At 42.2% G+C, this 24,429-nt stretch overlaps 1 protein-coding gene across 2 annotated transcripts in view; it reads right to left on the bottom strand.

Annotated features, from left to right (window-relative positions):
* Window positions 1-24,429, bottom strand: part of TET2 (tet methylcytosine dioxygenase 2) — a 74,241-nt gene that overhangs the window by 5,154 nt on the left and 44,658 nt on the right. For both annotated transcript variants that reach the window (XM_054202283.1, XM_054202284.1), the window contains exons 2-9: window positions 15,435-18,825; window positions 13,067-13,157; window positions 10,100-10,193; window positions 8,746-8,954; window positions 7,778-7,928; window positions 5,501-5,590; window positions 2,790-2,927; window positions 910-1,270 (exon numbers count right to left, since the gene is read on the bottom strand). In XM_054202283.1, the coding sequence (XP_054058258.1) occupies window positions 910-1,270; window positions 2,790-2,927; window positions 5,501-5,590; window positions 7,778-7,928; window positions 8,746-8,954; window positions 10,100-10,193; window positions 13,067-13,157; window positions 15,435-18,825 (4,525 nt within the window). The remainder of the gene's footprint in view (window positions 1-909; window positions 1,271-2,789; window positions 2,928-5,500; window positions 5,591-7,777; window positions 7,929-8,745; window positions 8,955-10,099; window positions 10,194-13,066; window positions 13,158-15,434; window positions 18,826-24,429) is intronic.

The raw sequence follows: 24,429 nt of genomic DNA, 5'->3' as shown, positions 1-24,429 counted from the left end.
CAAACAGCCGTGCACAAGGTGACCTTCTTTTCCCTAAGAATAAATAATTCTTCTCATCTATATTAATGGAACTGTCTCAAAAAAATGTCCCTAGCTTTATGTAAAAAAAATCAACGGTGACATTCACTGGCAGAGAGAACAGTTCAGTAACCAGTGAGATTAACTGAAGGCCTAAGAGCAAAACCATCACTCATTAAAGTGAAATGGCATTGTTTAATGGTTACAACCCTAGCCTAGGTCACGGGGCAGCTGACTTCCATTCATAGGTATTTCAGTGACCTTCGATGTGGCCTTGGATGCATCGCTTTTTTCCTCTCTGAGAAAGCTGCTGTAACAATAAAATAGTCATGATGAACTCCTTTGCTCAGGACTCTCAAATCTACTGATGAAAACTGCCAGGGATTGCTAAGTGGGTTTTTAAACTCTTACTCCACTATGGAAAAACCTGCTTTGCTTTTGGTCTTGAAGCAGAGTATACATCGTGGTAAAGAGGTTAGGCTCGAATCCCTTCAAATTAGGAGGTTCTCTGTAACAGCGGCAGACAGTGAGTGACGTGTAGGTCATTCTTTCTTTGGCAGCAGCATCACACACTTCTTTTCATGGCTTCTAGCACTACTAGTCTTTTAAAGGTACTTTACAATCCACTGGATGGCAAGCAGAGTTTGCAAAAGCACCAGATTTCTACAGGTGTTAACTATCCAACAGGAAAGGATTTCTCATACAATTTGCCACTCTAGTATTTATAAATATACAATAACGATATTTATTTTCAAGAATTCTCTTTCCCTTTTACTTTAAAATGTTCTTGGGCTGAGAATAATGGTTTTCTTGAGACTTATTAAAAATAGCCCTGATTTCTAGGAAGCTTACCACTGCTGATAAAGATCCCGATCCGATTCATGTGTTTACCTGCTAGCTGCTTTGCATGACCTGCCGCCTCAGAGTTGCCTTGCTTGTTGCGTGCTGCAGCAGACTTCTCTCTTTCAGCTTTGCTAGACCCATTCTCCAAGGAGGAAAGCTTCTCTGCAGCTGCTTTCTTTGCTTCTAGCTTCCTTTGCCGACACGTCTTGACGGGCTCTGCTAACATCCTTACTTTTCGGCGAAAGGAGGTAAGGACCTGGATGCTGCCGTTCCTCTTCTTCTCCTCCTGGCCTTCAGTGCTTCCAAACTCATCCACATCAGAGACTTTGTATAACGGGAGCACATGCAGCTGCTCATCTTCTGGTGTTTGGCCAATTTCACGATTGTCTTCTCTAGTTAGTGTGCAAACCTGTCAGAAAGGTGTGTTAGAGGAACTCCCTCAAACCAGTCTGAGAAGAGGAGATCTGAAACGCTACCCTGGGCATTCTACCTTGCCCTGCCACTGTCGGCATTGGCATCTGGCAAGCTATTTGTAAACTCTAAGTTTCTGAGCAGCTTATGCATATCACAACGAGCCTGCAATTTCATTTCTTCCATTGCTCTGTTGGACAGCGTTAATAGAAACAGAAGGTGTGTGTGTGTATATATATATATATATGTATTTATACATATATATCTATCTATTTCTTGTACTTTTGCTGAAATGAACAGCATAGTAAGGGATTATCCTAATGTGAAATAAACTATGTGATCCATTGTACTGCGGCCAGAGAGCTAAAACAGCGGAACCTGGAACTTCATACTCACCTGAAGATTTTTTTTTCTATAATACATTAGCTAGCTAGCTATTAGAAATAGTGTGCAATATAACATACTGCCATTGTATTTCACACACCCTTACAATGGCAACTTCCAGGACTTTGCAAAGGAGCAAGTCACTGTAATGTTAATAGTGTGATTTAAGGAAATTACTGCTGTGTTGTGCAGCACGCTCATTGTGTTAGCTCCAGCTAAAATAGGTGTTGGGAGGATCTCTGTGGGAAAAGATGCTGATACAGACATATTCTATAGCAAAATCATTGCATCAGCCAGTTTTAGGAAGAAAGCTCAGCTAGAAATATATATTGTATTGGTGGTGGCTGGCTGGTCAATTAAGTCAGACCCTGGAAACAGGAAAAATTTAGTTGGTATTAAAAAACTAGATATTCCCTTTGGTCGTAATAGGAGCTGCACTCATCTAGGTAGTTGCTTCAAATTACAACTATGATGATTATTCAAAACTGAAGATTATTCTTTCTCACATTTACCCCAACTGTACTGTCATAGAAAGAAGAGGCAAGGAACAGAAATGATCCAATACACGTTGAAAACCAGCTCCCTTTTCTGGTATCTTCTACAGAGCCTTTGCTGTGTACGTGCTAGAGAGAGAACTGAAGAGAGTAAAGGGTGCGTGTACAATACAAAGGATGGCAAGGCGTGCAGGCTTTTTGCTCATCCCAAGCAGGAATGAAATCCATAACTTCCTAAACTCTTCTGGAAAGAAGTTATTTGTTTCCATTTTTATTTTATTAGAAGATATAATCCAAAGTTGTTAGAAAAAACCCAGTGTTTCAAGAGGACAAATATAAACCATTCTGTGCCAGAAACACTGAAATAGGCATTTCAGCCCTGCCGGGACCTTCTTTCCATTGTCTCCACAGTTTTTCTTTTACCAGTTCTATATTAAGCCTTTCTTTAATACACTGTAAGTCTCATTCGTTTGAATGAAAAATTGTGTAGGGGATAATAAGTTAGCTCAATTACTGCTTAATGTTTCTTTTTTTAGCAATCTGTGTTATGCAAGTATAAATTTAAACAGACGGGAGATAATGAATTAAATATATGAAATTAGTGCTGGAGTAAGGAGGCTATATGCATCACAGACTTACCAGTGTACTCCCGTTCTGCATATTGTGCAAGTCTCTGTGAGCATGAGCGCAAAAATCCAGGCAGGCAGTGACCCCTGAGAATGGGCGACCTTCTTTTAAACCCAGGCGACACTCGGGTGCCCTGTGTTCATACTCGATCTGGAAAAAGATGACAGGTATCACTGCAACCGAGCTGGACGCTCCAGTACACAGAACTAGCACCGAATGCTCCGCTGTGACAACATGCAAGTTTCCTGACACCTTGGAGATGGCAACATACAGATTTTGAAGACAAATAAAATCAAGCCATTTGATAGCAATTTCATATCCGCGCTTCATTCCTTGTTGTTTCGTTCCCTGTTACCTTCTGTCTCGGGCTTGATTGTGAAATTGGCCAATAATACTTTTCCTTGTGTATTACTTCTCAGTCGCTGCCAGTGGTTGGTGTTTTTACATGACAAATGCAGCGTATGGTTTGAGCGTCTGGCACTGTAAGAGTGATATATTTGTGTAGACTGGAAATATACCAAGCTATTAAAGGAAAATGGCTTTAGAAAACTGACTTCAGAATGACTTCATGAAAAATAACAGTTTGCTTTTTGATTTGTAATATTTTGGCGTGCTAAGCGTATATTTCATTAGCTTAAGTATGACTCTAACCCCTGACCAAAAAGAGAGAGAATTCAGTCAAGACAGTACTTTCTAGCCATGCGTTCATTATTAAGGAGCTTTACAAAGAGTTGATAATGCAACAATAAACCTTACAACAAAAGAAAGGATTTTGTAATGGAAGATCAAGCCTTAGACAAACGATGGTTTCATATTTTATTTAGAAAATTAAAAATGAAACCATGTTTGTAAAATGCTTTGCTGAAATTCCTGAACCTTTCAAGTGAATGCAAAAAAATCCTAATGGAACTTAATGGATCCTGTTTTAAGTTAAGGTCAAATTAGAAGTTTTGCCAAGTCTTGATCCAAGATCACTAAAAGATTTCTAGTTTGCTCACAGACCTTTATTTTTTAAATTTGGAATATTTACTTCCCTGGAATCTGAAAATAAAAGCACAATAAAATGCGGAACATGTTTACATGTTTACTTCTTTGCAATTAAATGAGAGGGATCTGAAATGTTAGCCAGACTATAATTGTCTGATTAAAGTATGCTGGTGCAACTGTTCTCTGAGATGTTCTGTTGGGTCCAGTTGGAAAAACAGACTCTTTCCAATTCTAGATTTTAATCCGGTAGCAATCCAGACTTGGATTAGAATAAATCTGGGAACCTGGAATTTCTCTTTAGGATTCAAAGGGAGCGTTTAGGGCGTTTTGGTTTTTGAACCTTTCACAATACCATACAAATTAGGCCTTGATCATCCCTCTTTAGAGCTGCTGACAGTAGCTTGATCAGGGTTTCCCCACAAATGCAAGGTCTGCATGAAAGTCCTGAAGTAGGCCAAGCTATACATGTGCCTCATTACATGAGGTAAAAATTCAAACTTGTAAAAGCATGTATTTTCAGCAAGTGTCAGGCAGGTCCACGGCTTACATGGAGAAAAGTTCTTTTGCAAACTATTGTGGGAAAAGAAAAGCAGCCCAAGCAAAGAACCATTTTATTGTTCACCACCCCCTCATTTTTTCTTCTTCCTCTTCCTTTCTTCTCTTGCAGAATATCTCTCAGATATTTGGACAGATAACCACAGCTAGTGGGCACACGGCCACAGCTTCCTCCATAACGAGTCTCCAAACATTATCTGATCAGGTAAGTGAAATCGGGTACGTCTGCTTACCCTGTCTAGTTGCTACTAAATATGCAGGAGTGAGTTTTCTGGCAAATAAAAATGGACAGTTTTGTGTTAGTTTACTGTATCTGTTACAGTTGAAAATCTGTCTTGTGCTGGTTGCTACAGCGTAGTGCTGCCAACAGGAAAGAAAGAGGATGTCATAGTTTGCAGTGATGCTGATAGTTTGGAGACTGTAGGTTCTGTGAATGTTTGTAATGGTACTGAACTGAAGCAATGAAAATGAAGGTCAAGTTATGCATTTGCAAGGGGTACGTTGTCAAATTTTGATGGAAGTACCTGAAAGACTTTGGGTAAAGGAGAGACAGCCAAACTGGGAACCTCATAAAGGCTTTGAATGTGCTAGTATCTGTGAACACCGCTTCACAGAAAATGCGTGCGCAGTCCCCTCATGCAAGAAGGCTGGTGCAGGCCCGTGTGTGCATATGCAGGGCTGCGTATGTTCAAAGATGAAACTTTGCTTTAAAAGCATGTTTGTAACGCCTATTTTGGTGAAAACTAAATTCATCTGCCACTGAGAGAGCAAAACCGAAACAATGGCTTCAGGACTGGAGTGCAGTATGATACACTGCCTTCTGGCACTGTTGCCAGTCTCACACCATCTTCATGGCTGTTTCACTAGTTTGGCTCGTGAGTCATGCCAAATCCAGGAATTTGTGTTGTAGAGCTGAAGAGTTCGGCTCAAGTGTGAAGTAATTTTATTGTGTTGATGTGGGTGAAAAGATTAGTTCTACTTTGTGAACCAAATTCTACTAGTTTTACTTTTGAAAGCATGTTAAGTGGAATTGTTCATTTCCATCCATCTTTAAGCCGATGTCAAAGGAATGCTGGCACAAAATGTACTTAATGGTTTGGCTCAAGTTTGAAGCATTGGGAAGTGTGGTGAAAATCAGGTTATTTGCATGACTACTCCAATTCCTTCTTTCCCCAGCATACCTGGTTGTTATACGCATCAGGTGCAAGCTTCTTGTAGGTAGGTGCCATCAGGGTTGACAGATTCTGCAAATTGGATTCTAGTTTTTCTTCCTGATAGGAAATGAAATAGAGTTCAATGACATTTCTAAGCTGTATGTATGGGATTTAAAAGTTACAGTCTTTACACAATTATGTTTACACTGATAGTTGTTTAAAGGCCTAGACCGTTATCATTCTTGTTCAGACAATAACCGTTGTGAATCTTCTTTTAATTTTACTGTTTCACAGCCTTTAAAGTAATGAAGTAGTAAAGTACTGTAGTGTGATCCTTGCAAGAGGACATCACATACTATAATCTTAATCTGGTTTATATTAAGAAGAATCACATTCTTCAACATGGAGATGTTTTAGACCCGAGCATGATGATCCCCATTATTTTCCCCACTGGAGTTTTGGGAAAATAATACTCTTCAGAAAGCTTGAGAGAAATAATATCAGAATGGTTCATCAAGTAAATCTGGATAATTTGAGGGTTTTGCACGTTGCAGTGACAGCACTTCAACACACTGAAATATCTTTTCATGCAGCTATTTAAAATTATTTAAATACTTCAGACTTCAAAAAGTTCCCAATTCTTAAGCAATGAAGAATTGTGGACATGTCTAGTAGCTGGTGATACGGAGGCAGGAATGACCACACTTCTTTTTTTCTGTAAGGAGAGGTACACACTCTCAAAATGAAGGGCTCTTTAAAAATGAAGTACACTAATAACATACTCCAAAGTTGCTCCCCATCCTCTCAGGATGAGAATCCCCAATCCAAAACGTTGCTTATATAAGGCCCTTATTTTTAATTTCAAGTGCATAAGGAACAGTGGCATACTTGTTTTTAGGAGTTTGTGTATTTTAGGAATGTGTGAAGAGCTGTGAAAAGCCTATGGGTTTGAGAGAGAGTTTGGTGCATTAAAAATTTCTATCTCCTATATGGGACTATCCTAGTTTGGGACTCCGAAATGACATTATGAAATTGTCAAAAATATCTTGCTGTGACCTTGTGGCTGCTGCCAGAACGTGGAGCTTTTTGTATGGCCCATAGGTTACCATTTGTAAGTGTTACTTCTAGTTTTTGTTGGTGAGGATCCTATTTGTGTTGTCTGTAAACTGTGTCTATGCTGTGGGATCCAGCCCCTGGTCTGGGCTTTGGCTGCCCCTGACTGTGTGGGAAAGAGATTGAAGGGTAAAACCATCTTTCCTGCCCAGCTCTGGCTTCCATGGGAAGTAAATCTAGGAATGCAAGTTGGAAGGATGCCCTGATGGGCTCTGGGGCCAGGTATCCAGCTTAGAAAATTTAGGGTGTTTAGGATTGCAGACTATGATAAAGAAGGCTTTGTGCCACGGCGTGACTGAAGGAGAGCTATTCTGTGATTCTCTGGGCCATAGAAGAGCAGTGGGGAGGAAAAACTGTACCTTCATTATGATGATATTCTTAACAGTGTGCTGTTCTCAGCACAGGCCATAGGATGCAGAAGTACCTGGCGCTCTGATCGTGCGGAAGAAATGCTTGGATTTGTGTAAGACACCAGAATACAGTGAAAGCTGTGGACCTATGTGTCAGTGCACAAGCAAAGGACTAAATTTGCACGTGCTTGCCAAAAACCAGACTGGGCCATTGGAGCCTCCCAGACACATGACTAGCTGGAGGTGTCCAGGAATCACTGCAGTCATAACTTCAAAGGCATCTTGTGCCCAGGCTAAGGTCAATGTTTTTTATATTACTTGGACTCATTTTAAACAGTTGCCAGTTTGCTGTAACGTAGAGCCCAGTCTGAAAACATTCAGTGGACCAGGACTGTATGTAGAATGAGTCTTCCTATCCTCTTCTTCCTGTTGTCATCTCAGAGTTTCATCATGTTTGTCTCCATGCAGTCTGCTCTGGTTCCCAGTTGCAATGTTATGTGCCTTCAGTTGGTAAACCTTCCACTCTGCCACTGGGGAATATCCCATTGCAGGCCTAATACAGCCACAATTATTCAGGCCGTGCTCTCTCCTCTAATTGTGAAAGCCTGCAAACATGGCTTCAAATCTCAGAGCTTTTACCAGCTGTCAGAATTTGGACGGCCAATTCGGCTGGCTCGGTGACTGGAATCAATCAGTTTTGACTGGCAGTTATTTAATTACCCTACATGTGTGCCATTCAGGCAGGGCTCTGGCCCCTGGTCTCTTGTGCTGTATCTCTATTTGCAGAGTGACAGAAAACATTTCCTTGCAAATGAAGCTCATTTTAGACATGGACACCAACCTCTTTTGGGTCATCCCCCATCAGCTTAAATTTTCTTGGAATCTTGCTTCTGGCAAACTTACAACCGTTGTAGTACATGCTCCAGGAGCAACCAAAGGAAAATGAAGCACCACAAGTTTCAGGGTCCAGCCCTTGACATGCGCAAGTCCGCCTAAAAAATAAGAGAACATGGCTGTCAGCAGTAGGTGGGTCACCCCGGGGCACTCCCACAATTCTGCTGGCACTCTGGGGAATCACTGCTCTTGGATTGTCTTCCATCAGTAAATAATGAAGAAATAATGAAGAAAGAGGGAGGCATACACATTGTAACAGAAGAATTTATTGGAGTGAATAGTTTTGTGGTTGCAAAGCAAGGACTATGGGGTTTTATGCTTCTGGCTTTGCTCAAAAGAGGGAATGTTTGTGTGGTGCCTTGTCAGGTAACCATATTCATGGCACCTGAAAGGGACAGATGCTGATGGCACTGTGGCAATGTGGGAGCCCTCTGACAGGGGCTAAGCAGTAATTCCTGAATTTATGACTCTACCCATTAAGCCAAAATAATATACAGTGATAGCTATGTTAATTTTGGTATAAATGTTTTACACTCTCAGAAAGACATGGGAAAACATGTCTTTGTGCAATATAGTGCAATTTCTTTAGATTCAGGCTGGCTTCTGTAGGCTTACGGTATGCTTTAGTGCATCTAGTTTTTATTTCAAGGTTGAGGTTATCTGCTGTCCTGCGCCCTGATGAGATCTCTTCTTTTAAATATACTGAGATGCTTCACAACTCTGGGAAGATGTTTTTCCCTGAGTTATAAGAATGTTTACTTTGCTTTTCTCACAAGGTTTGTGGGTTTTCAAACTGCTTGAAATAGTTGGAAAAGTTATGAGCATTTCAGGGTAATGGCTTGAGCAAAAGTGCCGGGGGTCCGAGGCTGAAGGGGGGGTTGCAAGTCCGGCGAGCAGACCCTTTGTTCTACTTACTCTTCATTCAGGGCGCACCGCCGGTTTGTGAGCGTGCCGTACTTCCTCAGGGTGTCGGTGAGTTCGGAGTAGAGCTTGTCGGCCAGGCTTGTTGGGATACCCTCCCAGACCAGGATGAGAATCACGATCACGGCCGTCTCACACGTGTGGCCTGCTCGCTCGCGCACCAAGCAGAGTAGCTTTTCCTCCTGACTGCTTCTGCGGACTACCTGCATGCACAGCAACACACACCCCCAGAGCCCCAACACAAACAGTGCGTTTCTTAATGTGAAGAGCAGGAGAATAGGAAACCTCAGCATTAGCGCGCATGTGGGGACCTTAATTCTGTCTTCCTCTCTGTTTCTGCCAACTCAGTCCGTTTTTCTTGTTAATGCTACGGGCCGGGACTACCCTTTCTGTTTAATGAAGCTGACTCTAAGAGACTAAACTTGACCGATGGCATGGAAAGCCATGGTGGTGGAAACCAGCTTTGTAAAGGTATCCCCCATGCTCTGATTCACCAGGAATATTCCTGTGAATCTGCGCTGTGGTACGAGTGTCCCCGTTTGATTAGCGGGCAAAAGGAAGTGAGCGGTGAGATGCCTCCCCGCACAGAGCTGGATGGTGGACACTTGCACTTAGGGCAGGAGCCACGCGGGGAAAGGAGACAGCTAAGGAAGGGACTAAGTAACTGGACACGGGAACTCTCTCCCTTTCCCTCCCAAAGTTAAGCAGCTAAACCTGTAATCAGCCACGCAGTTTGGTGACCTGCCCTTACTACAAACAAACATTACAGTGATGAGAGGAAAGCAGTAGATGTTGTTCAAATAAAAGGGTGTCCTTGCTTCTCAGTGCTTGTGCTACTGTGGGTATTTCTGAAAAAAAAAGGTGCAGTCTGGCATGCATAAAGACTATAATCGTGTATTGGTTTTTCACCATCCCGTCTTCCCCCAGCCTACCCAAACTACTTCATAATTTGTGCCAAAGCATGACAGTGTTTGCTAAGAGGGTGTCCCAATGTCTCCCTCAAACTGGGAGTGCATTTTAAAAACATCACAGTGGTGCACTTACTGGCTAAAATTAAGCTAAAAATTAACCAGCAGTGTTAATTTTACAGAAAATCTAAGTGAAACTGCTTTCTCGGGTTTTCATATCTTTAAGCCAAATTTTATTCTTGCTGTTCTCCATGCAACAAGTAAATGGGAGTGTGAGAGACAGGGGTGGGAGCAGGCTACAGGCATCCTGAGGTACCGCTGCCGTTGAGCTATTTTAAGTTTCATAGTGTCAGCTAACAGAAGGACATGTCACTGCTGTTTGCTTACGTGAACCATCGTACTGAACTAGATTAGTCTTAACATTTGTGTACATCACTTACCCATTTAGCAATTGGACATCCTTGAGAACTTTTGCCTTCTTTCCCAGTGTAGACAACCCTCTCAATCCTTATAGCTTTACCCTTCTGTCCAAATCTTAAACAAACAAAAATAAGTAGAATAAGCAGACTCATTTGGTTCTGCGTGAACACTGAAAAGATGGAGCACGTTTGCCAGTCTTGTCTTAAAAAATAAACACTATGAATTACAGGGAGGGATATGCAATGTGTTTCATCTTGCTGATTTTATTATAGCAGCAGCTTGATGTGTTAAGAGAGGCAAATGTCTTTGATACATTTGCCTGTTAAGGTCATGCATTTCCAGGCATGTTCTCAGGCCAGGCCTCTCCCCGGGCTGCTGCAGCTGGGGGGTGCCCCCCTGCTGAGCCCTAGAGCACATCAGGTCTCGGGTGAGGCCATGCATTAGAAACGTGTGGGGACTAAGTCACCATCTCCTTGTCCTTTGCCTGTTACCTATAGAGCAATCAAGATAGTTCCTTCCTGTTACGCAGCCATTTAATCATGCCTTGAGAACTTTTGACCTTCCATCCCTCTTGTTTTTGCACTAAAATCTCGTTGACATATCTGAGAGCAAATATTTGTATTTAAATCTCTGTCCTGTAAAGGAAATGAAAAATGCTTATTTTTAGATGTGATCTCATTGTGAAATTTCAGTGTCACAGGAAATTATACAAATAAAATCAAGTCGTACTACACATGTTCTGCAGGCAACTGTTAGGTCACTTTTTCCTACTTAGGCTTGGATGTTAGTATACATTTGTTTCTTTAATTAACCACACGAAAAAACATTTTTAAATCTTAAAATTTTCTATCAATTTGCTCATCTGGACAAGGACCTCATCAAGGACAACTGTGCAGATGCCGCTATAGAAATACGTTGTGCATTACACACTGGGAATGAAACGGACTTTGTCTCAAATCTTTTCAACTGTCAGAAAGGAATTTGTGCCTGATGTTTGTCATGCTGGCTTTCAGGCCGGAGCTGATTGGCTCTAAAACTGGAGCAAAACTCACTGAGCATGAAGTAGGGACTGGGAGAAGGAAGAGGTAATATGTATGTATCCACCATGGATTCTGCAAGGAATCTGTTCTGGTATAGCTAAAATATCATCTGGGAGTCTAAATCCAAATCCTGGTTTGTTTGGCAGTGCTGATACCTTAAAAGTCAAACCATGTTCATAGGAAGCCAGTTTAAAAGTGCTACAGTTGTCATTAGTGTCACCAACTGCACACATGTGCTTGAGAGTATCTTTAGAGTTAAGTGCTTTTTTAACTCAAGGATACAAAATTAACTAATGAGGAGGAGTTATGGAGTTCTTCAGTCAGGGAATCGCATAGTTCATACCATATGAACAGCTGAAAACTAGCCCTTGTTCAAGTGGCTCCTGCTATACTCTGCTGAACCTGGCTGAGTAGATGCATGTTATCTATAATCTCTCAGGATTTCCTTCTGCCAACATGAAATGAAATTAAATGCAAAAAAAAAAAAAAAAAAGAAAACAAAAAAAAAAGAAAAAAGGTGAGGTCAATATTAAGGATGAAAAATTACATTCCAAAGTAAAGAAATGAAAAAAGTTTCATCTCTAATAATTGACATCATGACATGAATGACTTTCCTCTGTTATTTGTAAATACTAAAGAATTAACCAGTCAATGAGAGCTCTGGAGATAAATTGTCAGAAGCTCCTCAGGAGGGTCAGTGTCCACTGCCCCTTCGCAGGAAGAAGTTGGTTTATGTAGGTTACATGCATTGGAGCTGCTCACAAAGCTGAAAACAAGTATTGGGGCAAGGCCTGCACAGGAGTCACAGGGAAGGAGGTGCTAAGAAAGAGAAAGGACCTTAGGACTTAGAGGTAATCGGAAGGGTTTAATATGCCCTCCGTGGCCTGTGGCCATGCAGTGATGAGCACAAACTAACAGACCTTGCTAAGAAACGGCGCTCCTTAGCTCAGACAGAGCACTGCAATAATGCCCGTTTACTTTTGGTTCTGCAACTAGCTGCAACTTCTTTGCAGTTCTGGAATCCAGATTTTTCAGGTATTCAAATTCCCATCTGTCTCTTACTTACTGGGGAGCTTTTTGTTTGCTTGTTTGTTCAGAGGGGAACTGAATTCCCAGATAACCTCTAAAAACCTGGCCATTGATATCTATGCATGCCAAAAGATACAAGTAATGCAGAATTCACAGTGCAAAAGTCACTTTTGTGTCAGTTTTTAATTTAAATACCTCAGAAAGGCTAGTGGGTTTTGTGTTTACACATATTTTTAAATAGCGCGGATCACATATCCATTCTGTGCAGTTCAAAATTCCCGGTTTGCTTGGCTTTGATGTAATAAATATATCATGGGATGCAACACGATACAGGGATTGTCCACAATCAAGAGAAGGCTAGTTTTGTGCAATACTCTGAGGAAGGGGGATGTTTTTTCACAAAACTATTTATCGATTCTTGGGCTGAACTCCTATCCAGCAGCTTTGTGGCACTTCTCTGGACGTGACCGAGTTAGATGTAGCCCTTTAGGGCTTCACCGTATACTTAGTAATTTGGGCAGGGGGTGCACTAATTTTGGAGTTTGGTATTCTGCTCTTCGTCTTCCTTCTACCTTGGCATTCTCCTACCCAGAGGGAACACCAGGTCCATGCCTGCTTTTGCAGCCATTGCCAACCGTCTTGCTTGGCAGGCTGGTGAATACTTGTTCCTGCTTGGGTTTGCTGGCATCTGTCTCAAAGTGCGCAGCCTGTGCCAGCCAGCAGACTATTAGCCCTGTCAAATATTGTGACTCTCTGGTGAATAGCACAGTGCGTAATGTTGGCAACACTGGAGTAGCTAAGCCTACAAGTAATTACTTGAGTTGCAATTGTTTATTTCTTTATGTGCAAAAGCTGGAAAAATTCTGACATCCACAAAAGGATAAACGTTAATCTGCCCTGTGCCTTTGCACTAATTACCTTTCTTCCATGATTTCTCTAATAGCTGCCACATTAGGACCGGCTCCTAGATGGGTATAGAAAGGACCTTCATCTTTTTCAATAATTTGCTCTGTTTAAAACAAAATAAAGGTTATTACTTCGAAGCTTAATTCTTTAATGTAAAAAGTCACATTGCAAAGCTTACATCTAGCTCGTTAGAATACTGCTGTATGGGTCTGGGGTCAGTTTTCACACTTATGTCTAAAGTATGCTCGCGCAATTTGTACAAAACATGCAAAGCACGTGGCTAATCCTGCAAATAGCCATGATATGGACTGTGTGCCTTTTGCTAGCACAAACAGTTGTTTTGCATCTTGGGCTCTAAACTGAAATTCAAAAGGCATTTTCCTGTTATCACTGAACAATTGTTTCTCCTTCTCCCACTTCCTCCTCTCCCAGTATCTAGAAAGGAGGATAAATGGGATAACAACGGTAAATATTGACGTTAGTGAGCTGTACAGTACTTGTTTTTCAGCAGACATGTTACAGTGTAGGAACCTACAGCTTGAGAGAGCGGCCAGTAAGGTTACATAGAGAATTTCTGCCACCCACAGAAAGACTCTGTGAAATGGAAAAAAAAGCAAGTTTGCTGAAAGAAATCCTGCACAAGGCTTAGTCAAAATGCTTGTATGCTAAGAATGTGCCCTCAGTTTTCTGTGTGTAGGTAGGACCATGTCAGCATTCACAATATACGCTATATGTTTGGTTTGATACGAGAAGGCAAGCTCCGTCAGTGAGAAACAAATGGCCAGGCTCTGCCTGGGTTCAGGAGGAGATGGTGGAGCTGTGCTGACTTGTCCAAGGGCTGACTTTACGCTTTCTGCCATGCTAACTCCAAAGGCTGGATGAGGTGATGCTGCTCCTGACGTACAGCCTCCGGAAGAATGATGAAGGCACGCTATAAACCTGAACATGTCAACAGGGGAATGGCTTAATTTGATCTTCCTAAGAAGGAGTATTGGTAGGAAAGAGCAATAAAGCCTATCGATTATGCTGTGGCACTGGGTTCTTCAAAGAGGATGGGAACTAAGTTTCATGCTCCTTTATTTCCTAGAGGGTCTGCTAAGACTGAAGAATTAAAATGGAAGTGGAGAGTAAGTTCTTTTGCTTAGTTAGCGGTTACGGTACTGGCTATAAAAAAATAGTGAGAATAATGAAATGATTGCCAGAAAATCTTGTGCCAACTACACTGGAGAAACAGTCTCAGGAAAAAAAACCCAAACAACTTTAGTGTTTTCAAAAAGCCTACATTTTGTAGATTGTTTCTTATAAAACAATAAGAAACAGCAAGGAACTGACTTCCAGTTTTCTTCCTGGGGGCTTTGGAAATCCAATACCTCCTGGTTTTGTTCCCATGGATCATCTCTGAGACATAGGTCCAGGTGTTTGAAAAGGCAAAAAGGTCCATTTTGCAGTTTTGGAGGAGTGTTGGTTCAACTTTCCACTTTTATAGTTGGTACAAAATCTCAGTAAGTGAAACTATAACAAGGATTTCCCCCCTCCCCCTCCCATTTTTGGCACTGAGCCTTTTGTCTCAGCCTGAATAGTTTATCCAGTAGAGTGTGGAAGTGCCCGTTAGACCTGGCTATGTGCAGCATCAGTGCTGTATGGAAGCTCGGGCTACGCAGCCATGCCTGTCACTCCACTTTGCTTCCCTCTGCTCTATTATTTCAGCTTTTGGAGATCAGGTGTGCCATCAAGAAACACCGAGGGTCTCACTCGCTGCTTTTCTGGAGCTGCCTGCGTAGCTTCTCTAAGAAACTGCTGCACTCTTTAGCCTTGCAGGAGACAAGTGTGTGAAAGGGATGATAAACAACAAGTTAATCTTAACTTGAAACAAGTGAGGAATAATCTGCCATCCCTTCCTTGCTTAGGCTTGGCTGAGGGAAGCTTCAGCAATTTCACTCTTAGAGCAAAAAATGGCGTAAGGATCTCAAGTTTTGGACCCAGGACATATTTTATAAACGCTATATCTAACCTTGATGAATAAATTAGATTATAAAGTTATGACCTACTTTTTATCAGCATGTTGTCGTTACATGTCTGCTGCTCAAGGAGAATGGATGTGAGGGGATACATTACTGGCCGTAAGCATTCTGACTGAAAAAGCAAATAGGCAATTGCTTCATGAAATATTGAGAAAGGGCCTGTGTGCAGGGTTGGATAAGTGGAGTAGGCATAGGTGTATAAAATGGCAATTTTTTAAGTCTTTACTAATTACTGTTCTAAAAAAAGCCAACCCAGAAAATCCTCCAACAAAAACATCCAACTAACCCCGTGATCCCAACTTTGAAGGCTCATTTCCTTCCTGTGAACTAGTACATTTTTAGTACATCTCAGCACTTACCCACACAGCTGCAAGATGGGAAATCATACTGGGTTTTGGCAGGTGTGTCCAATAAATTTTTTACAGGAGTATCCAATAACTTGGAAGGTGAGTCTAAAAAATTATTGAGAACAGTTCCAGCTGTTCTTTTGGTCGGGGTTTTCTCAGCAGACAAGTTTGCTTGCTGATCTAAGATTGGGGTCTGAGTGTCAAAATCTGCAGCACTGGTATTTCTTGATAGGATGGTAATAGGGCCTGCTGTTTCAACCTTCACATGTTTAGGAGATTTGATAGTAAAAGTCTTGTGATCAAACAGTGATTTGACCTGTATCTGTTTTAGCTGCTGTTCCATTGTCTCGATGATGCTCTTTTGTTGCATATTCTCACAGCCAAAGTGCTGATTCTCTTGTTTAATTGTTTTCTTCCACATTTTGTTTTCCAGCTGTCCAGCTGATGGACGCATGCAGACATTAGACTTTGTGCCAGCCTCAATTTTTATAGGCTTGCGCGCTGCACTGGGACCAATCTCGGTTTTGGGTTGCTGGTACGCTTGTTGCTCCTGTTTTTGCAAGAGATGCCACCTTAGAGCAGCATGCTTTTGGAAATCCTTAGGGGTTTGGGACTGCAAATGAGAGCCTCTCTGGTCTTGGGAGTGTGGGGCAGTTTGCTGGCTGTGTGGTAAGTACCGCTGAGGAATCTGCGTAGCTTGTTGGCTCAGGAGATCTTGGTTCAGGCTACCACCGTAGCATTGTGTTTGCTGGAGTGGTGGTAGCTGTATAACTGAAGCTTGTTGTGTCTGTTGCTCTTGTTCTTGAAAAGAGTGATTCACATCTTGCTTTGCGGTCAAGTTATTTGAAAAATACTGCACGTGTTGCAAGTCCTGCATTTTGTTGGCTCCAAAGCGTTCGATATTTGTGGGGTTTTCTTTCTTCTCAGAAATCAAGTGCACATTGTTTGGGCAGGGATGCTGCAGACCAGCATTCGCTTTCTGAGTGTAAAGGGGAGCTTTGTTGTTCATGCTCTGTACCTGCTCTAGGCCTAGCTGAGGGTTATGCAGCGGGAACGCAGTTGATTTCATGTACTTATTCCCAGTTTGAAAACATTCATCTGCTTTAAGCTGATTGAAGGATGCCCTGTCTAGCGGCTGTTCAGCATTGCTTTGGGAGTGGGAAATGGTTTGGGGCAGGTCTTTGTTTTTCATTTGCAGAGCCTGTTGCTGGTTTGGGGTTAGCTGCGAACTGCACGGCAGTTGCACCTGCTGTGCCTGTTTCTGAAGCATCTGTTGCAAAATGTGTGAATGCAAGAATTGCTCATTTTCCCCTGGCTGGGGATTCAAGTGCTGCTGTTTCAGCGGGGCCCCTAAAGGCTGTTTGGCTTGTTGTTCTGGTCTTTGCTGGAAATGGAGCTGCTGCGGAGGGTGTTGCTGCACTTGGGACTTGAGCAGGGAATCCATCTTCGTGAGCTGTGGCTGCGGTGAGTGTTTCTGGAACGGCAGCTGCTGGTGGTCAGCTGTGGGACGCGGCTGCAGCTGGGAGGTCTCGCTTTTGTACAGCGGAGGAATTTGTTCCTGTTGCATTATCTCCTGGCTCTGGGGCTGTCCCGAAGGCCCCTTTAATGCATCAGGACTTCCAGCATACTGTTTTGTATAGGCTGTTTTGGCTGTGTTTGCCTGGAACTGAAGAATTGATCGCAATAATGCTTCGCTGGGCTTTTGGGGAGGCTCTCCCTGGCGGAACTGGGTGGAAACCAGTTCTATCCAGGCTGGTTTTGAATAATGTTGAGCCTGTTGCACAGGCTCTTTCACTTGGTCCTTTACTTTGTCGGGAGGAATCTCAGGTTCTCTCTGTCCTGGGAAAGGCTGATAGTGTTGCTGCAACTCACCCTCGCTTCCGCGCGCTTGCAGGTTTTGGAGGGGAGGCTCCGACGCCGGCGTCATTTCTTCTGGGCGCTGCTGAATTGAGGCGGCCACAGCAGCTTGCGGGTTGCTTTCACCAACATCTTGTGGTGTTTGCATCTGCTGCGGAAGTCTCTGCTGAGGGTGAAGTTGTTGTTGGCTGAGGCTGGGACTTTCGGACATTGGTCCCTGCTGTTGCCCTTCATTCTTTATCTCCCCAGGAAGAGTTTCATCACATCTGTTGTCAAAGGAATGAAGTCCTTCTCGCACCATGACAGACAGTGCACTGTTCATTTCTGGAGCAGGAGGAGTAGAGGAATCTTTGTGAAACATTGAGTTCTGTTTAAAGAAAGCACCATTTTTTTCTGCTTGCTCAGAAAACCTTTCCAGAGTGGCGTTCTGAGCTTGCAGGTTACTGCTGGAACTTAGAGAGAGGTCTTGGTTGGGAACCTGCCCTACGCTTCCACGAACAGTACTGTTTCCTACGGGTAACTGGCGTGGATCATAGCCTGGAATCTGTTGCTGTAGCTGTAGTTCTGGTTTCTGAAGCGAACAGCTACCTGGCAATACAGGTGGGTTACTGGAGTCTTCTGTGTTGTAGACCTCAGTAACCACTACAGCTGGCACTTGAGGCAGCTCAGAGTTTGAGGTCTGTGGGGAAGTGATCTGCCCTGAGGTATGGGATGAATGTGTTGTCTCATAGGACAACTCATTAGTAGCCTGACTGGTAATGGCATTGATATGAGATGTGTTCTTCTGCATTGCTATGGAAACATGTTCTGGATAATATTGAGACAGTGTTTTCTCCAGGAGTTCACCATGCATGCTTTCCATGGAAGAGGCAGAAACTGTAGCACCATTAGGCATTGGCACTGCCTTGTTCTTAAGTAGTAAGACAATGTCCCTGTTGTGGCAATGAATGTTTTCCCGCTCCTGCTCATCCTGAATCAGGAGGTCATGAGGGTTTTCTGAACCACCACTGTTGTATCTTGTAGACTGTATCAAATCTGAAACTTCATTTTCTTGTCTTGTAAAACTCTCGGGTTTCTTCTCACTGTAACAATTGGAGACGCATGGTTTTTCATTATTATCTTCTGGCTCAGCTTTTTCTCCATTTACCTCTTTGTCTTGTTTCACTTTCTTGTTCTCATGAAGTCCATACAGAGAGGGCTCACTAAAAGTGCGTTTTATCCCACCATTTTGCATATATTTGGAATATACTTTCTTTTCTTGTAAAAGGTCGGGGCTAACGCGGTTGTTTGGACTTCCCTTCAGGTGGGGCACTCCATAGCTGCTTTTAATGAATAGCCTCTTGTGGTCTCCATTTACTTCAACTTCGGGCCTCTCTGTTGCTGGACTTCCATTCTGTAGCTTCACCGCAGAAGGCTCTGCCTGGCAAACGTGAGAAGATTGCGGTATTAGAAATGGACTCAATCTATTGCCGTCAACATGGTTGGTTCTGTCCTGTTCCATCTGGCCTGCTCCGGGGCCATCCACAAGGCTACCCTCTGAACGTATCTGAAAGAGAGAAAAGAAACAGGAGAGAATCTAAGTCAATTTTAGTTTACATTGATGGACAGCCAATTATCAACAATTCCTGCAGCATTCAAGCACCCATTGTCCTGACCAGCACCCACACAACATGAGCTCGCAGGTGCACCTGAGGGGTGTTTCACTGTCCTGTCACATTTTGCAGCCCCGTGCCTTCCTTTTTCTTGAAGGTTTGCTCTTCAAGATGAAAAGAGAGTGAAAATACAGAGTGGCTCCTTACCCCCATTTAACACACAAGTGGATATTTTACCAAAAAAAAAATCTCTTAATGGTGCAAAAAATATTCTCTGCTTTTGAATGATTTGCATAGACTCCTCTATTGTCATTTTTTCTCCTTGGTAAGACAGCAGAAAGTCATGCCGAAACTGTGGTTCCCAGACTTGGTGCTAATCCCGTTATTTGATTAAGCGTGCCAAGCCTCTTTTGTGTGACTTGAAGGATTATTGCCACCAAGCCTGCCAATTAGAGGGGAAACCCCCCTTTTTTCTGTCTTCAGCTGTCTGACAAGGTCTTTTAAAACTGGCATTCCTAAGGACCACGCAAGTGGCACGATACACACGTGAGACAAAGCCACGCATGATTGCTGTCCATAGGAACTCGTACAGTTCATCAACATCTCAGTAATGTTGACAAAAACAAATCGAGAGATTTCTGAAAGGTCTGATGGAAGCGGTATTTTTTCAGGTATTAATACCCGTTTGAATTTGCATATAGACATCAGGCATGGCTTAAACTATGCATTTGGGTTTTGAACTGGGCCCCACAGCTGTGGAGTTAGGATTTTTTTTTGTTCTTTGTTTGAATGGAAAATCCCATTTTCTCATATACTCTTTATATTTTATTTATAAAATGAAGTTTTTCATTGGATAAAAGTACTGACAATGTGCAGTGAACAAATTCCACATAATGACAAGCTAATCCTGTTCACATGGATCTTCCCAGGATTCACAATCCCAGTTAACATAGATAAAGCCCTTGTTTGACTGTGCTTGTAATTTATCCTTTGTTGGCTTTATGGTTCTCAACCAGTCACAAACGACAGAAGACAGGCTGACAGAGGGTCTTACAGATGTGAGATTGCACAGAGAAAATTTGGACTTGTGCATGTCTCTGTCCTGAAGCTTTTATTTTTAGTTTGCATAAAGAGGAATCTGAAGGGTTCTCCACTACCAGGTCATCCCTAGTTGGACTGCAAAGTGAGGAGAAGCACTACACGTGGCTGGTATTGCCACTACATAGAAAGAACTACTATACTGAAAAATTTCTCCCATCATGGTTGCTCTGCTTATATATTTATCCTACACTAACACTTTTTTTTTTAAATGCCAACGAACATCTGATTTATACAGTTTTCAGTGCAGTTTTGCCTTACTCAAGTAATATGATTTGAAAATGCTTTTAAAATTAATATTAATTCATGAGATTCATTACATCCAGCAGAATCCCCTCTCCGCTTGCAGCTCTGATTTCAGTATCAGGACAATTCAGACATCCATTTTGACTGGCACGCACTTATATGATGACTTGTATCCACTTCCTCCTTATCCCAAACTTGGTTTTAGATTTACTTTTGACCTCCTGAAGTTTTTTTCGTTTCCTTCTGTACTCAATTTATGTTTTGTATGACAGGCATAGAGAAGTTACCTCTGCAAGTAACAGTAGTTAAAAAAAGAGTTTTTGAAGGGAAAGCTAAGGAAGATAGAAGAGATGGAAAGGAGTGTTTGTCCATTTTACCTGTTTTCTTGACAAGGTAAGGTAGGCTTCTTCCCTTCTAGATATATTTCAGTATATTTCACAACCTAGCTTTAAAGTACCACAAGACACAAGCCTTTGCAGCTTTCCCAGGGAGACGATATTCCACGCTTAACAGAAAGGAGCGTGAAAAGGATCCCTCTGATGTGTCATTCTAGGCCAGGAGGCAGAATGATGCTCCCAGAGTGTCTCAAAAATAAAATGTCAGCCTAATTTGGAAACCATTCTTTGCCTTCACACCTTTCATACCTAGAAACTGTAGCTGAACCACAACTCAGACATGAGTGGGTAGGCTGCTGTATTTCGCAAGTATGAAATGAAATAAAAGGCACCATAGTAATTAACACTGTGCTGTCAAGCTGCTTCTAAAATATTTATTTCTTTAAAAAAAGTTTTAGGCTGTGCGATTGAGTCATGAGAAACTTCCTCTGGCCCTTAAAGTCTGCCTTGCTGCTTGTGTTCTGGTGTATTGTGTGGGTTGCAACTAAATTCCTCCCAAGAGTTCCCAGACAATCCTTCTTCTCAACTCATTACTGATAGGTAAAACCACTCTGCCCGACTTCTCTAACCTTAGCTTGCAAACCCCTTGAAGGAGCACATCTGTGCTTCAGAAAAGAGCCGTAGGTTCATGCCGTCCTCAAAACCCACGAGGTTACCTTCACCATGTGACATGGATTATTAGTCATGGTATCCTCAAAGTATGTGTTAACCAGTTCCCCCAAATTCCCATCACCTCCAGTGTAAAAGGCGCTTGTGTTAGGCATTGCAAAGGACATGGGAGTCTTTTGTTTCTTTAAAATAAAAAGTTAATTCATTGATTAAAAGTGCCAGATTTGCATTCTTTGAAATGCATCTAGGGTTGTGGTGACTTTGCATTATACTTATTTCTCCCTCTGTCTACAGTCAGTTATTTGCAGTCCTTGAGTCACACCTGAGTACCAATCTTGCTCAAGCAGCTACAAATCACAGCAATTATTTGTAATTTAAAACGGGCAAAAGACAAATGGCAATGATACCCTTATTACTGGTTTTAACTGGGATACCATGAAGATATTCTTAACGCTACTAACTTACGAAGTCTCTGTGCTCTTCTTTATAATTGTCGTGGGGTGAACTGTCTGCCTCTCCAAGTAAATCTACCTTTCCCTAAGCGTAGCAGTTAGCCTTTTTTCTCCTTCCTATAACTGTATTTTATCCAGACCGTTTAGTAGCTCCGCATATTTTTCTTCAGCTATAATTCATTAGAAATTCAAGTCACATCAGCAGCATCTGTGAAACAATTACTGCATCTAGGACTGACTCTGCAGTCTAATCCATCATAATTATGACTGGCCTCTTTGAAGATGCCACGATGCGTGACTTAAATATAGCACATTACTGTGCAAGTGGATCAGCATCTCATCCCACCAGCATGCATTCAAGTTATAATTCAGTCTGCCAGCGTTTGACTTTTTCAGATGCAAGCAATGTACGTACATTTATTTCTTGCCACGTATGGGACACAAATTGGAAGCCAGGTACTGAAAGAGAGTTTGAGATTTATCTTTTTGTTTGTTTTATGGGCAAGTTTGGCATATTCCTGCCACCTCTATCAATACTGGAAAGACTGTGTAAGGCGTTGTTATGAGCGCAACAAACCTTTCTGCGGCAACAAAAGTACTCTTAGTTATGTCATTTTCTTTCATGGAAAATCTTTCTTTACTTTTTTTAGCCAGTTCTAGAGGTTCACACCTTATATAGCACTCGTATCTAGGGAGTTTGTGAATGCAAAGCAGCTCAGATGAATGAATGGACAAATACACCCACTGCAGGGAAGTACAGTCTTCTGCAAAGCTGGGCAAGATTCCCAGTAGAAAAAGTAGGTGGGAGGATGCTGTGTTACAGTACTCATGGCCCTAAAAGGACTGAAAGGTGGGATGTCAGATGGCTTTGTTTCCCCTTCTGGGGTTAGCTGGGATAGAAATATATCTACTCAGAGGTTTTTCTCCCCAGCAGAAATATACCTCCTCAGATCATGACCTCAACTGACTTGTGCTCGAGTGATTATCAGGATGAGAATTAAGAAAGCAGAAGTCAGATACCTGGGAGCTTGTCAATGGCTCGCTGGGTTGTCCCTGCGGCCTTGCCACAGCCGCCATCCTGCTGGCACCCTTCTGCCACCACCAGATGACACAGAGGTCTAAATTGCTCCCAGGCAAGAAACCCCTGTAGCACTTTCTAGACAGGAGGTGAATTTACCTATGCGTCTTGCCAAGCTCCAGTTTGGTAAGTTGTACGTTTTGCTTACGTTCTCCTGCTCTTATCACCTGGGTACAGTAGTTGGCTTCACACCTGGCTTAATTTGCTATGTATTATTATGTGCTGTTGTGTAGCTGATTCTCTCCTTTGAAGCTCATGCCGCTGGCAGAGGTCTAAATCCTGAACCTCCAACAAGTGAAAAAGCTCCTAAAGTGAAGGGTTTGTTTTTTTTTTTTCCTATTTCAAAAATGACCGAAAATTTGAGAAAAGTCATGAGTAGGTTTATTCCTAAGTAAGGACACTCATACATGGCATTATCAGAAAGCTCAATTTCTGCACTAAAACCTTAAATCTTCTGGACTTGCATACATGTGAAATTGTTTCTGATTAACTCTGTGTCAGAGTTTTCTCTTTTTTAACGTGAGAACAAGTGTGTAAGCAGTTAAAATGATGCTCAACACCATGATTTATAGCAGTGTGGTTATCATGGGATGTCATTTTTCTCTGGCATATCTAAATAGCAGTTGCTTCAGCTGTGCCTTGGGTTAACACCTATAAGCAAGTTGCAAATGTCACTAGAGGAGAAAAGATGTGCCGTTAACTCAGATGGTTAATGGGCGATGTAACACATCAAAGCTCCTTATTAATGAGACATTTCCATTATTGCTGGGATATAATGTTGCACACATGAAAACAGTGGCATAGTTTAAGGATTTCCTGTATGTTTTGCACTTAAGGTGCCCTGTATTTATATACTGAGAAACAAAGCAAGCTCCCATGTGGAAACTAATGGGAGAGGCAAGACCAGGACTATTCCTGCCCAGCCTCTGGATGGTTTGTCATTTGCAGAACAGCTTCTTCCCAAGCCACGGTTGACGGTAGTTTGTAATAAATACAACACCATCAGAAACCAAACCCTGTGTTGGGCCTGCTATTTAAATACAGGTTTAACGTGCTTTTCTGAAGCCAGGGCATCCATGAGAGAGAATTTCAACCCTGTTGTCCAAAGCAGATTCCAAAGAGAGATTGCATTCGTGCCCAAGGTGAATTGAGGCTCTGAACCCCAGAATATGCCCTAAGCATTTGCTCTGCTCCCTACCAGCATCTCTGCTGCCCCGCTGCAAGTGTGGTGGCTGAGGAAAACACAGTGAAACTTCAAGGCAGATGTGAAGGAGGCCCCAGAAGGACAAGGACACTCTGTTGTTAGCTGTGCTCTATGGCTTACAATGGGGTCCTTTTGCACTGCATTCAGCTGTCTCTTCATTTGGATACTATATTTATTCAGTGCATTAGCAATGCTTTGGAAAAAGCTCGCATAAGGATGCCGTGCTTTCTCCGTCCCTTGAAGTTTTAAAGTTAAGGCTGTATTTCTTTCTAAAATAGACATATTGCTTTCGCATTGTAGCTTCAAGCAGCAGTTAAGGGGTTAATCTAGACACTACTGGATGAGGCTCTGTGACTGTATTCTGCAGGAGGTCATATTACATGAATATAATTGTCTTCTCTGGCATTTAGATCTACGAATAATCTGTGTCAAACAGAAAAGAAAATGTGGGATGGCTAAAATTTGTTACCTAATTT

The sequence above is a fragment of the Rissa tridactyla genome, chromosome 5, assembly GCF_028500815.1.
Source record: "Rissa tridactyla isolate bRisTri1 chromosome 5, bRisTri1.patW.cur.20221130, whole genome shotgun sequence".
Taxonomy (NCBI): Eukaryota; Metazoa; Chordata; class Aves; order Charadriiformes; family Laridae; genus Rissa; species Rissa tridactyla.
This window is presented reverse-complemented; position numbering and strand designations above follow the sequence as displayed.